Below are 11,847 nucleotides of genomic sequence, written 5' to 3' on the forward strand. Positions count from 1 at the left end.
TATAAGATATCAAAAAATGGGTCATCGGGTAGAAAATTTTGAAAAAATGGAGCAAAATTTTGAAAGTTTCGGCATAATTTTGAAAAAATTGAGCAAAATTTGAATGTTTTGGCATTATTTTGTTGCATTTTGATGATGCTCTTCTAGAAAATCTAGCAACAAGGGGGTCATTTGGTAGCCGCAACCAAAAAAAAGGGGTCATTGGGTAGCCGCAACCAAAAAAGGGGGTCATTGGGTAGCATAACTTTAAAAAAAAGGGGGTCATCGGGTATGACTTTTAAAAAAGGGCGTCATCGGGTATAGTCGACTTCAAAAGAGGGGGCCTATTGACAGGCACATACCGTCACTTCAAACTTGAGTGCCCCGGGAGATTTGTATAATATAGGTACGGATATAGAGGTTAGACTGTATTTTAAAGGAGTATTTCATGATCCTAGTATCCTCTTTTTATGACATTTTTTTTTTTTTTTTCCACGAAAAAAGCTTATTCCCAAAATTTCAGTTAATTCTGATTTTGCATTTGCAAGTTATGCATGATTACATGTACATGTGTATTACACTGCTCCATAGACCACTGTGTTGAATTATGTTCTGGTATATGAGAATTCAAATTTAACTATATCTTTTTGACAATATATTTCTATTTGCAAGAAATTTTTGTTCATAAACATTATGCATCCAGAGGTTTACAGTGGTATAAAAATGTCAAATATTGAGAAAGTGTGGGATGAGGATGTAGATTGCAAAATGCCCCTTTAATGTTTGATAACTTGTTTTTAGAGCATTTAAAAAGATATGTTGTGTTTGCTGGGATGAGGATTACACCCGATTCTACCTTCACTTGTACATGTATGATGTTATTTTCTTTTGCCCACAGTAGCTTAAGCTGTGTAAATATTTAAATAAAATATTTATGTCATCATGTACCATGTATCCCCATACTCATGTATCCCCATACTGAACTGATACCCTACACCCATTGTGGTTGAGCATAGCATATTCCAAGATTCAGAATTGATCAAAATATGTGATGCGATCAAACAAAATCAGTAGCAACTCGGAAATATTAAGTTTTTTATAGGATAGTAAAAAATATTTACAAAGCTGGATTTTGCAGAAAACCCCATTGAAATTGAACAACCAGTTCCAAAGATATGAGCAATTTTAGAGTTTCCAAAACAAAAGGAAACAAAAGGAAATATTTCCTCTGTTTGGCTATATCTCAAAATCAATATTTCTGAGTTCCGACTGGTTTTGCTTGATCGCATCACATATATAATAATTAAATAAATTCTATTCCTTCATATTTTATATCAGCAAATTTTGTATCTGGCACTAAAATGATACCATCTAGTGTAAACACTGTGAAATATGTTGCTATATTTCCCCTGTCTTCTTCTGTTTTCAAGGCTACTATCACATTATCATTAGTCTCTGGAACAAACTTGAAAGACGAAAATCCACGTATAGGATTTACTACACCAATTTTAGACACAACTACGTTTTTGAACGAGCTGTCACACTTGAGGATAAGGTTGGTGGCGCGGTGTTCATCTTCGGTTTCGTCATATCTTTCAGTACTAGCTCTGCGAGGAAGAAAGAACCAGCTTTGATGGACATCACTCCAGACTCCTGATTCATGAATCATATATCCTGTGAAAAACAAACAAACAATAACACACACTTTAAATTATATTACCAGGAAAAGAAAGAAATTTGTAATTCTGGCATTTTTACACTTAATGAAAAAATAATTGAAAAGAATATAACACCATTAATAACAGGGTTCGATTTATGTAGCAATTTTCAGCGAAAACATCATTTATGTGAAGATGTTGGTATGTTATGCATATATATGTTTACATTGTAACACTTGCTATACAAGCTGAAATTTGTCTAATGACCAAAATAGCATTTTGCTCTGCTACCAGGTAAATCGAACACTGATTAATAACATTTTTATTAGTTCCTGCCTGTTTTTTTTTCTTTTTGCATATTTTTATCATCAAGAAACAGAATATCTATACATGATGCACTTTATTCTTTTAGTACATCATGCACCAAATTCATGTTATTATTGTTCAGGTGACCTTCAGGTACCGTACATATAATTATGGTGTTACAATGTGCAGAATATGTGCAAAGTAAAAGTCCAACTCTTCTGCATGGATATCATCTAGGATTTAAATTTGTTGCGGTGTGTAAAAAATGTGTATGTATACATCTGTCAATCTTTGGAAGTCCAATAAAACAGCCCTCTAACCCTAACACTGACCCATGCTTTTTGGTATCGGAAGTCAGAGAAGATCCGAATTTTTCAAGAAGAAGAAGAATTTTTGACTTGGCACCCCCGGGATTCGAACCTTTGACCCCTCGCATGCCAAGCGAACGAACGCGGACCGGTAGCTGCTCGGGTTATTGCTGCCCGGCCAGCAATTCCGTGATCATATCACACTTCGGGTGATTGCGTCATCGCAGACCCTGGGATGCATGCATGTTATGAATTTTTCATCGTGGTATTTTGTGGTTTTTACTGGTGTTAGGGTTAAAGGACACTCTAATCTGGAAAAATACATCTTTTCTAACCCTAACACTGACCCATGCTTTTTGGTATCGGAAGTCAGAGAAGATCCGAATTTTTCAAGAAGAAGAAGAATTTTGACTTGGCACCCCGGGATTGAACCTTTGACCCCTCGCATGCCAAGCGAACGAACGCGGACCGGTAGCTGCTCGGGGTTATTGCTGCCCGGCCAGCAATTCCGTGATCATATCACACCGGGTGATTGCGCCATCGAGACCCTGGGATGCATGCATGTTATGAATTTTTCATCGTGGTATTTTGTGGTTTTTACTGGTGTTAGGGTTAAGACTTCCCATTTGAATCTCACTACATGTATACGTGTAAAAAAACAGTGACACTCAATTTATATTACCGTACTCAGGGCCTAGATTTCGTGCCAGTTTGCGAGAATCAAAAACCATCCGAGTCACTTCACTTACGACATGATTCAATGAAAGAAATTGATTCTTGCAACATATGTTACAAGAATCATTACGAGAATCGATTCAGTGATTCTCATCGAATCTGAGGCCCTGGTACTGACTCGAGTATAGTCCCACCCCATTTTTGGGTGAACATTTTTCAAAATTGGAGGGTGGGACTATACTTGAATTTTAAAAAAAAATTATTTTGTTTTTAAAGTTATTTATTTTTTCGGTTTTGGAGTGTCCCTGGACCTAGAGCTAAATGCTAGGATCATTCATGGTTGATTAAAAAAAAATTGTAGGCCTATGTGTTTTGAATAAATTTGTACTCATGTCATACTCTATTAATGATTTCAAAATGCATTGAATTTGTATGCATTTTGAAATCATATAAAGTATTTGTATAGAAAATTTGGGGGTGGGACTATACTCGAAGGTGGGACTATACTCGCGTCAGTACAGTAATTGATGGACTCTGTGCAGTTTTTAAGGCAGTGTTGAAAAATGATAGGTTTATGTAGCCCTTGGCAATACTGCATGTATGTGGTTCGTAATGAAGGTGGCCCCAACAACAAGGGTTTGTAATTAACAAAGAAAACACAAATTAATTTTAATTAATTAATAATACTAATAAATGTGAAAATCATAACGTACTCTATCCCCCTACCAAGATAGAAGTTCAGTGGTGATTGCATGTAGAGTGGATTAATGAACTTTCAGGTAAAATATGGAAATATGCCAATAACCCAACACAAAACTATACAGCACAAGAGATGATAATACATGTACTCTATCATCCTGTCAAGTTTGATGTAAAATTGGATGAATTCATGTACGATACATAAATTTATCGGTCAAGCTAGAAGTTTCAAATATCGTATGAGACAAATTCAAGCACGATATTCGACACTAGAAAGACCGATAAATTCATGTCTATGAGAAAAATCTATCAAATTTTATAATTATTAATAGCTTTCAGAAATATGCAAATGCAGCTGCTGTCCGAATATGGTAGTGTATAGAGGCAATGCAAACTGTGACAGTAAAGAGTATAAAAATTAAAATTGAGTACAGCTGACATCTGCATGAAACATTTTATTTAAATTGGCCATAAATAATTTTCCTGGTCTAAAGTATGCTAACATCCCTCAACCAAGGACAAACTACATTGTATTATAGAAAATGTACAGTTTAACATTTAGAACAATATGGATATAATCATGCTGCCATCTTAAATTTTAATGCAAAGACCAGACTAAATCAGATTTGGTCTTGCGCCATGAGTTGGGACACCTTTCGGTAACACATGGAAATTTTGAAAATTACAATGGCTTTCATCTTGCAGCTAAGTAACACCTTACTTGATGAAGCTTGTTTTCCTGAGCATTTTGACACCTTTTTAATGAAAATCGGCCAAGAAATGAGCTGGTGCTGCCCGAAATACCATTTTCAGGAAGGGGGGGTCTGAAAAAATATATATTTGTAATAAAATGATGTTTAAATTTGTTATTTTAAAGCTTTTTATTTCATTTTGGTGTCTATATATATGCATTTGGGGTCTGTTAATCGATAAATAGTGATTTCATGGCACATGGGCCTTCCCGTTTCTTTAAAATTTAACTTTTAAATGTGTGAAAATGGCTCCCTAGCCACCGGCTCCCTAGCCACCCCCTCAATCACCAATTTATTTATTAATTAATCACAATTAAAACTGAAATAATATTAACCTTTTTTATTTGTTGGTATGGAAAGAGTATTAATTACACTTTGAAATGACACCAAATTTATCACTGTATGACAAGTATTATGGAAAATGTGACATCATAAACATCACTGAAAGTGGAAAAGTGTTACTCCCCCTCCAAATTAGGTGTCCCAACTCGTGGCGCGTGACCATTTATAACTACAAAATGTACCTGGATATGGAAATCCTGCTGTATTCCTCATGGCATTGTAGTTATCCACCCAATCAAGATGTTGTAGAGCTCCACTATGGCTAACAAACTTTACCCATTGAGGGAAGTAGTTCACCAGTTCACCTGTAATTGTTGTCCACTCCTTGCCCAGGCCACCTACGTACATCAAATGGTCTTTCACAGCCATCCATTCTCCCTTAAAACCTGTACAAACAAGAAATATGATATTCTTACATGAGATTGAGAATAACAAAAATACCCTAAAACATTGTTTCGAATAAGCCAAAAAACCGCAGGGGGGGTCACTCCCATTGTGGCCTGTACACCATCCGCGATAATCAACTTTTGAAAAGTACCCTAAACAAGGATTTAACCCTTGGCTAAAACGATACCCTAAACAGGGATTTTGTTCCTTGCATCAAATTTCATACCCTAAATTTCATTTCTGCGTATTAGCAATTGCAGTTTTGCTACCCTTTTTCCAATATTTCATGTTTTTGACACCCTAAACGCGTTCCGCAGCGTATCGTGCCTACTACCACGAAAAACTACCCTTTTACGCGTTTTCATTATCACGGATGGTGTACAGGCCACAATGGGAGTGCCCCGGGCAAAAAACTAGGGGCAACAATGATGAGCCATGATCAGTGCACTTGATGTATATATTTTACATGATTAATAAATTAATTTTATTTGTGCTGCACTTATGAAGGTCTTCTCATCAATCACAGTTTATTTGTTAGTTACGTGGCATGTGGCATGTGCACAAAATGGACGATCAGCAAATGAAATAAAATAATGGGTGTACACATTGTATTTCACTTTTTCAGTAACAGCTACTGAGTATAACTCAAACACAAGCAGTGTATACTCTCTCTGGAAATTGGGTGCGCCAAATGAAACATTTTCTTCCCAAATTGGCCCAATTTTGGCCCAGTAATTCCCCAAATTCACTAATTGTAATACAGCATTACAAATTCTTGTGAGACAAAAATAATTTTCACTGGGCCAAAATTGAGACATACGGCCTCTGAGTAAACACTGAACACAAGTACTACATAAAATTACTGATTCTTGAAGCAGTAAACCAAATTTCACAAAGTGGACAACATTACTAATGTTACCTTCAAATTAACATTTTTCACACAAAAAAATTATTGCTTTCCTCATAATTATACTGATATAAAAATATTTATTGTTGCTATTTTCATTTAACCCATGATGAATGGATAAGATACAAGATTTTGAATAACTTGTCACACATATTTTCAATTCCAGAGAATCATTACAACTTTCTCCACATTTGTGTAAATTTAATGTTAAAATCCCAGGACAGACTGTTTACATATTAACATAATAGGCTAGGTTCAATCATTTAGAACAATTTGGATGAAACTACAATGTATTCAAAAATCTATTACTTTGCTTTTAATTTTTGTTTATATCCATTTTAAGATGATAATTTACTTGTTTTTGTTTGTAATTTATAGGTTTTGTATGCTTTATTTTATCTCCACGACCCCTAGGACCTCCATGTCATGTGGAAAGAAAGCTTTCTATCCTACCCTATTGTATAAAATAAAATTGATTGAAATAAAATAGATTGATCGATTGATATATCCGACTCTGGAAATCAGTGGAATTGTTTCTTCAACAAATCTTTTATCAGAATGATTAAAAACATTATACTCAATTGTAACTAGATGGACGGCGGTTCTCGGATGTCGCGGTTTTCGACGCACAGCGTCGACCGTGATGCCTCCACCTAAGGGAGTGATTTAGCACAACGGTTGATACAACCCACCAAGTTACATGCACATGCGACCAATTTATTAATTTGACCTCAGGTGACCCTCGGACCCCAAATGAACCCAAAATAACCCTCCAAAAATTTGGCTCTAAATGTGGACTATACCCATTAAGTTACATGCCCATGCAACAGTTTTTAGTAATTTGACCTCAGATGACCCCAAATGACCCCAAAATGACCTTCCAAAGATTTGGCTCTAAATGTTGACTGTACCTACCAAGTTTCATGCCCATATGACTGATTTCAGTGATTTGAACTCAGATGACCCCTAGGTGACCTCAGATGACCTGGAAATGACCTTCCAAAAGTTGACTCTAAATGTTGACTGTACCCACCAAGTTACATGCCCATGCGACCAATTTATTAATTTGACCTCAGATGACCCCTGGGTGACCCCAAAATGACCTTCCAAAAATTTGGCTCTAAATGTTGACTATACCCATTAAATTTCATTCCAGTTCGACACAATTTAGTAATTTGACCTCAGATGACCCCTGGGTGACCCCGGATGACCCCAAAATGACCTTCCAAAAATTTGGCTTTAAATGTTGACTGTACCCACCAAGTTATATGCCCATATGACCATTTTTACTAATTTGACCTCAGATTGACCTTTGACCTCAGTATATGACCTTGAACCCCACCCAAAAAAAGTATCCAGAGTTTTGGACCATGACCCACCTATCCTGAAATTCTGAAGTCAATCCGCCCATCCATGCCCGAGATACAGCATCCGGACGGACGGAAGCTCGGAAACTCGGAAGCGCGGACATTGCAAAAACAGTATGCCTCGCGGTGGAGGCATAAAAATGCCAGTTCCTCTCCCAGGAGGGGGGGGATTGGAAACTAATTTCCATATCCACTAGCCTTAAATCAAAACTTGTACTATGTACATATTGACTGCTCACTGCCTGAAGTGTGCAAGTGCAATATTAAACTACATGTACCATGTGTTGCAGATGAGTACAATTTATATCGTGTGTGTAAATTGCCAAATGTTCACAGGACAGCTATTACAAAAGTGACTTAACCACTTCTGGCACTGAGCAGTAGACATATTATTTAGAAATGTACGTTATTAAAAATTATCACCAATTAATCAAGGCATTTTCTTGAACTTGGAAGATACAAAATATATATGCAATTTACACTCATACCCATTTCCACTCTAGAGCAGACGAGGTGTGAAAAAACACACTGGTCAGTAAGAGGAAATTGTGAAAGATAAATTACTAAACAAGAAAGTGTCAAAAATATGGATGCCATACAAGTCAAAATAAGACAAAAAAAAGATACAAAGGAAATTTGACAATAAAAACGTGGACCAAATCAAATTCCCAGGAACTTGGGTACCAGAACCCAACTGTCCATAAAAGGCACCCGGTCTGAATTTCTGGTACAGGTTAGGTCATATCTGCTATGTTTGCAAGCTTTGCCCTAGTTTTAAGCTTGCATGAAAAGCCCAATGGCACCAATGAGGTCCACCACAAAATCAGGCTGACAGTGTTGCAAGAATATATTTTCACAATTGCTAATTACAACTGTTAGGATAAATAAAATTGTCTGATTTTAAAATTCACATTCCACTTTAATTTGACTTGATCAGGGAAATTCTTGTTTAGAACTTATATCAAATCAACAGGATTTCAGCAAGTTCCACATTGACCCTCTTGGAATTGGCTGATATGCTCATGTATTCCCAACATGCCAAAATGAAGAAATCCGGCCGAAATTTTGTTTTGAATACTTTGGTTGCTAAGGGACGGCCCCACCTAGCGACCATCAACATCTCCATTCTTACATGTAGGGATATTTTTCCCCCTTCAATACTTGGGGTCATTTTGTCACATAAATCAATGAAAGAAAGACCCCAATTATATCAATTCACATTTACGGGATAAAAGGGAAAAAAATGTACGGTATATTGTTTCTCCGCAGGGGTAATTTTATAACATTTAAGTTGGTCAAAGTGCTTTAACCCTATTAAAGAAGTGCTTGTTAAAGTTATTGTTTGTGGCAGGTTAGAGCCCAGTGGGAGTACTCAAGAGTTACAAAGAAAAAAATCCTGAAGCGCTTCATTTAGATGAACAGCGCCCTCAAAATTGAGATTTCCCACTTTTGGCCCTATTTTAAGGGGAAATTTGGGCCTGTGGCACTCCATTTTTTTTCATGGTTTTAGTATTTAAGCAGGCAGTCTATTTTCAAAATCTCTAGTGCTCTGTTATATTTTAAAAATGGATTTTTAGGCCTCCAAAATCTACGAAAAACATAAATGTTATAGAATTTGTGACCACTTGTTTTCACACTGGTCAATCAAAACCTCTCATGGTAGATTACCATTTCCTTCAATATAAAACTTTGATAACAGTTTGAATACAGTTACAGGCAATGGAAATCCCATAATAAACCCCTATATTCTCTGTGATATGGGGAAATTGCATGCTATTCAGTGATTTTGGAAGCCTAAAAATCAATTTAAATCAAAAATATACAAACAGAGCACTATAGATTTTGAAAATAGACTGCCTGCTTTACTAAAACCATAAAAAAGTAGAGTAATAGATGGAGTGTCACAGGCTCATCAATTTTCCCCTTAAAATGGGGCCAAAAATGGAAAAGCTCAACTTTGAGGGCGCTGTTCACCTAAATGAAGCGCTTCAGGATTTTTTTTTCTTTATAACTCTCGATTACTCCCACTGGGCTTAGACTGCCACAAAAAATAACTTTATCAAGCACTTCCTTAATAGGGTTTAAAAAGCACCTTGAAAGTACCTTAAATTACTAATTGTGATAAAACGCTTCTTAAATTACCCCCTGCGGAGAAACGATACATGTATATTCTTTTTCCTTTTATCCCCTAAATGTGAAGAGGACATAATTGATATAATTGGGGTCTTCCTTTCATTAGTTTATGTGACAAAATGAAAAAAGGTCCATAAAATGGCAATGTTGATGGTTGCTTGTTCCCTAGCAGGCAAAATATTTCTATTTCCAGATTTCTTCCTTTTGGCATATTGGGAACACATGAGCATAGGGTCAATGTGGAGGCCTAGTTGAATTGACATGGAATGGCTCACAACAAGCTGAAGACATTTAGCAATATACATTGTTTTGACTCATTGTACAGGGTGACCTTGAAGTTACTTAGGGTGGAATAAAAAAATTCTGGATAAAAAAATGGATACTTTAAAATGTAATGCATTACTAAATTAACTTGCTGCAATAAACTAAAAAGTAAACAACATTTATTTGGTTAGAGGGTAGGGGAAGCTCAGCCAACTGACTTTGGAAGAGAAAAATCACAGCCGTTTGGTAAGCTCAAAATACTGGGTGTCCCAAAGTATGTTAGAATTTTTTACAAATTCAACATATTTAGAACTGAAACATTTTACCCCTAACCCATACAGAAAAATTGAATCCATTAGAATTTAGATTCCTCATCAAATTTCCCTTCAAAAAATGGATCCTTTCAACAGATTTTTTTAAAGAAAGCTCTTCTAATTCTAAATAAATTAATAGACCTTACTTGTGCTCTTGTAAAAAGTAAGTAAAAAATTTGAGAGCTCCTACCTTTTGTTGAAGATCCATCGCCATCAGGTAAAATCACCCAGGGTAGCACCTTGTCATCCAAAACTTGATACACAACACCTGTCCTATCATCAACAGTGTAGAGTTTACCATTAAAGCATACTAGTTCTGATAGCTCCATTGCACGATCCCCTTGTGCTAAGTGGGACTGCAATGCAATTTCTTCATCGTCAATGTCAACAGTAACAATGTTATTGGATGATGAAATAGTTAGGTACCCTTTCTTCATGTATGCAACCCAAGTGTGACTTGGATCTTCAAGTTTAGAATTTGTATCTAAATCAGTTATCATACCTATTCTATATTTTCTACCTGTTGAAGTTCTTTTGACAGGAGACATTGGATAAGTTGTATTGTATGCAGACGATGACATGGTAAAACTACCACGAATAATGTTTGCATTCCCCCGATCAAATAACACGCGACTTTCACCACCAGAAGCTTGCTTTGGATTTGGTAACAAAAGTATGATCAAGAGTACAAGAACTATTAGCACAACAAAAGCGACAACTTTTGGTCTGAACCGCATGACGGACGTACCACCATTGGATGTGTAGTGGATGGGAGTACGGACATTAGTTTTCCATTCGTTCATTTCTGGAGTTGTTGAAGATTGCACTTTTTTCTTTGGTTGAGTTGTGTGTCGATTATGGAGGTTGTTATTTACTTGAGCTCCTGCCAACTTGTACAATGGTGTTTACCATACCACAAGATAAAGAACTGAATTGAATTCCTGCTCAGGTCGAGGTGATCATACAGCTCGAACGACGAAAGCTCATGAACTTGTGAACTCAGAACTTGAAGTTGATGAAAGCTTAAAACTATTTTTCACGCACTGTGCGGATCATACCTAAGCTTAAACACTTATATATTATACTCGATCTGTTCACCTATTGTTGAAATCACTTTACGACGGCATACTTTTTAGACTGATCATGGCATAGCGCTAAACTAGCATTACTAAGGCAGAAAGTCATCACTTACAGAACGGGCAAACATGCAGTACACGTATGCATGTTTCATGGGTTAGGCGCACCGGTAGCGCCATTGAAAAAGCCGAAACATCAACAAAGCCGTAATACTAGATTTTATTTTAGTAATTTCTTATAAATTAAGTTTTTTGGACTGAAATCTGTATTTAAGTATCGAATGTAATGAGTATTTTAATAGAAACATATATAAAATTAAATATACTTAAAAAAATAAACTATAAAATGTAAAATATGTGAAAATGTTTGAAAACTTTTACAAGGAATAGAAACTTATGTATTTACAATTAACCTTTGACCTCTAATTAATCGATATTCTCATTTTATTGCTTTGAAATTAGTACAATGCTGTAGGGCAAGTTGTAGACTATTCCCAGCAGGCGGATTCCCAGGGTATAAATTACCCCCGGAAATTACCGAGTTAGAAAACTTTTAAAACACTCAAACGGCGCAGTGGTGATGCATTTTAAAATTGCATTTTTGCAAAGCAAATCATACACCGAGTTACGCTGCATATTCACCTCATTTTTTTCCAATCTTTGCGATTATGAAGTTCAAA

The 11,847-nt window shown here is 36.1% G+C and overlaps 1 protein-coding gene across 1 annotated transcript; it reads right to left on the reverse strand.

Annotated features, from left to right (window-relative positions):
• Positions 1-373: 373 nt before the first annotated feature.
• LOC140151581 (soluble calcium-activated nucleotidase 1-like) lies at positions 374-11,332 on the reverse strand. The gene is made up of 3 exons (XM_072173977.1): positions 10,282-11,332; positions 4,902-5,105; positions 374-1,653 (listed from the first exon to the last, which is right to left on the reverse strand). The coding sequence occupies exons 1-3, from the start codon at positions 10,892-10,894 to the stop codon at positions 1,283-1,285; spliced, it is 1,188 nt and encodes a 395-aa protein (XP_072030078.1). The 5' UTR covers positions 10,895-11,332; the 3' UTR covers positions 374-1,282.
• Between the last annotated feature and the right edge of the window lie 515 nt (positions 11,333-11,847).

This window comes from Amphiura filiformis, chromosome 4 (assembly GCF_039555335.1).
Source record: "Amphiura filiformis chromosome 4, Afil_fr2py, whole genome shotgun sequence".
NCBI lineage: Eukaryota > Metazoa > Echinodermata > Ophiuroidea > Amphilepidida > Amphiuridae > Amphiura > Amphiura filiformis.

What these genes read in the sequence shown, in the direction of transcription:
- LOC140151581 (XM_072173977.1), bottom strand. Translation starts at nt 10,894, where the DNA reads ATGAACGAATGGAAAACTAATGTCCGTACTCCCATCCACTACACATCC. An exon ending in CGATGGATCTTCAACAAAAG is followed by an intron (nt 5,106 to 10,281) that starts GTAGGAGCTCTC and finishes TTGTTTGTACAG; the next exon opens with GTTTTAAGGGAGAATGGATG. An exon ending in AGCAGGATTTCCATATCCAG is followed by an intron (nt 1,654 to 4,901) that starts GTACATTTTGTA and finishes TGTTTTTCACAG; the next exon opens with GATATATGATTCATGAATCA.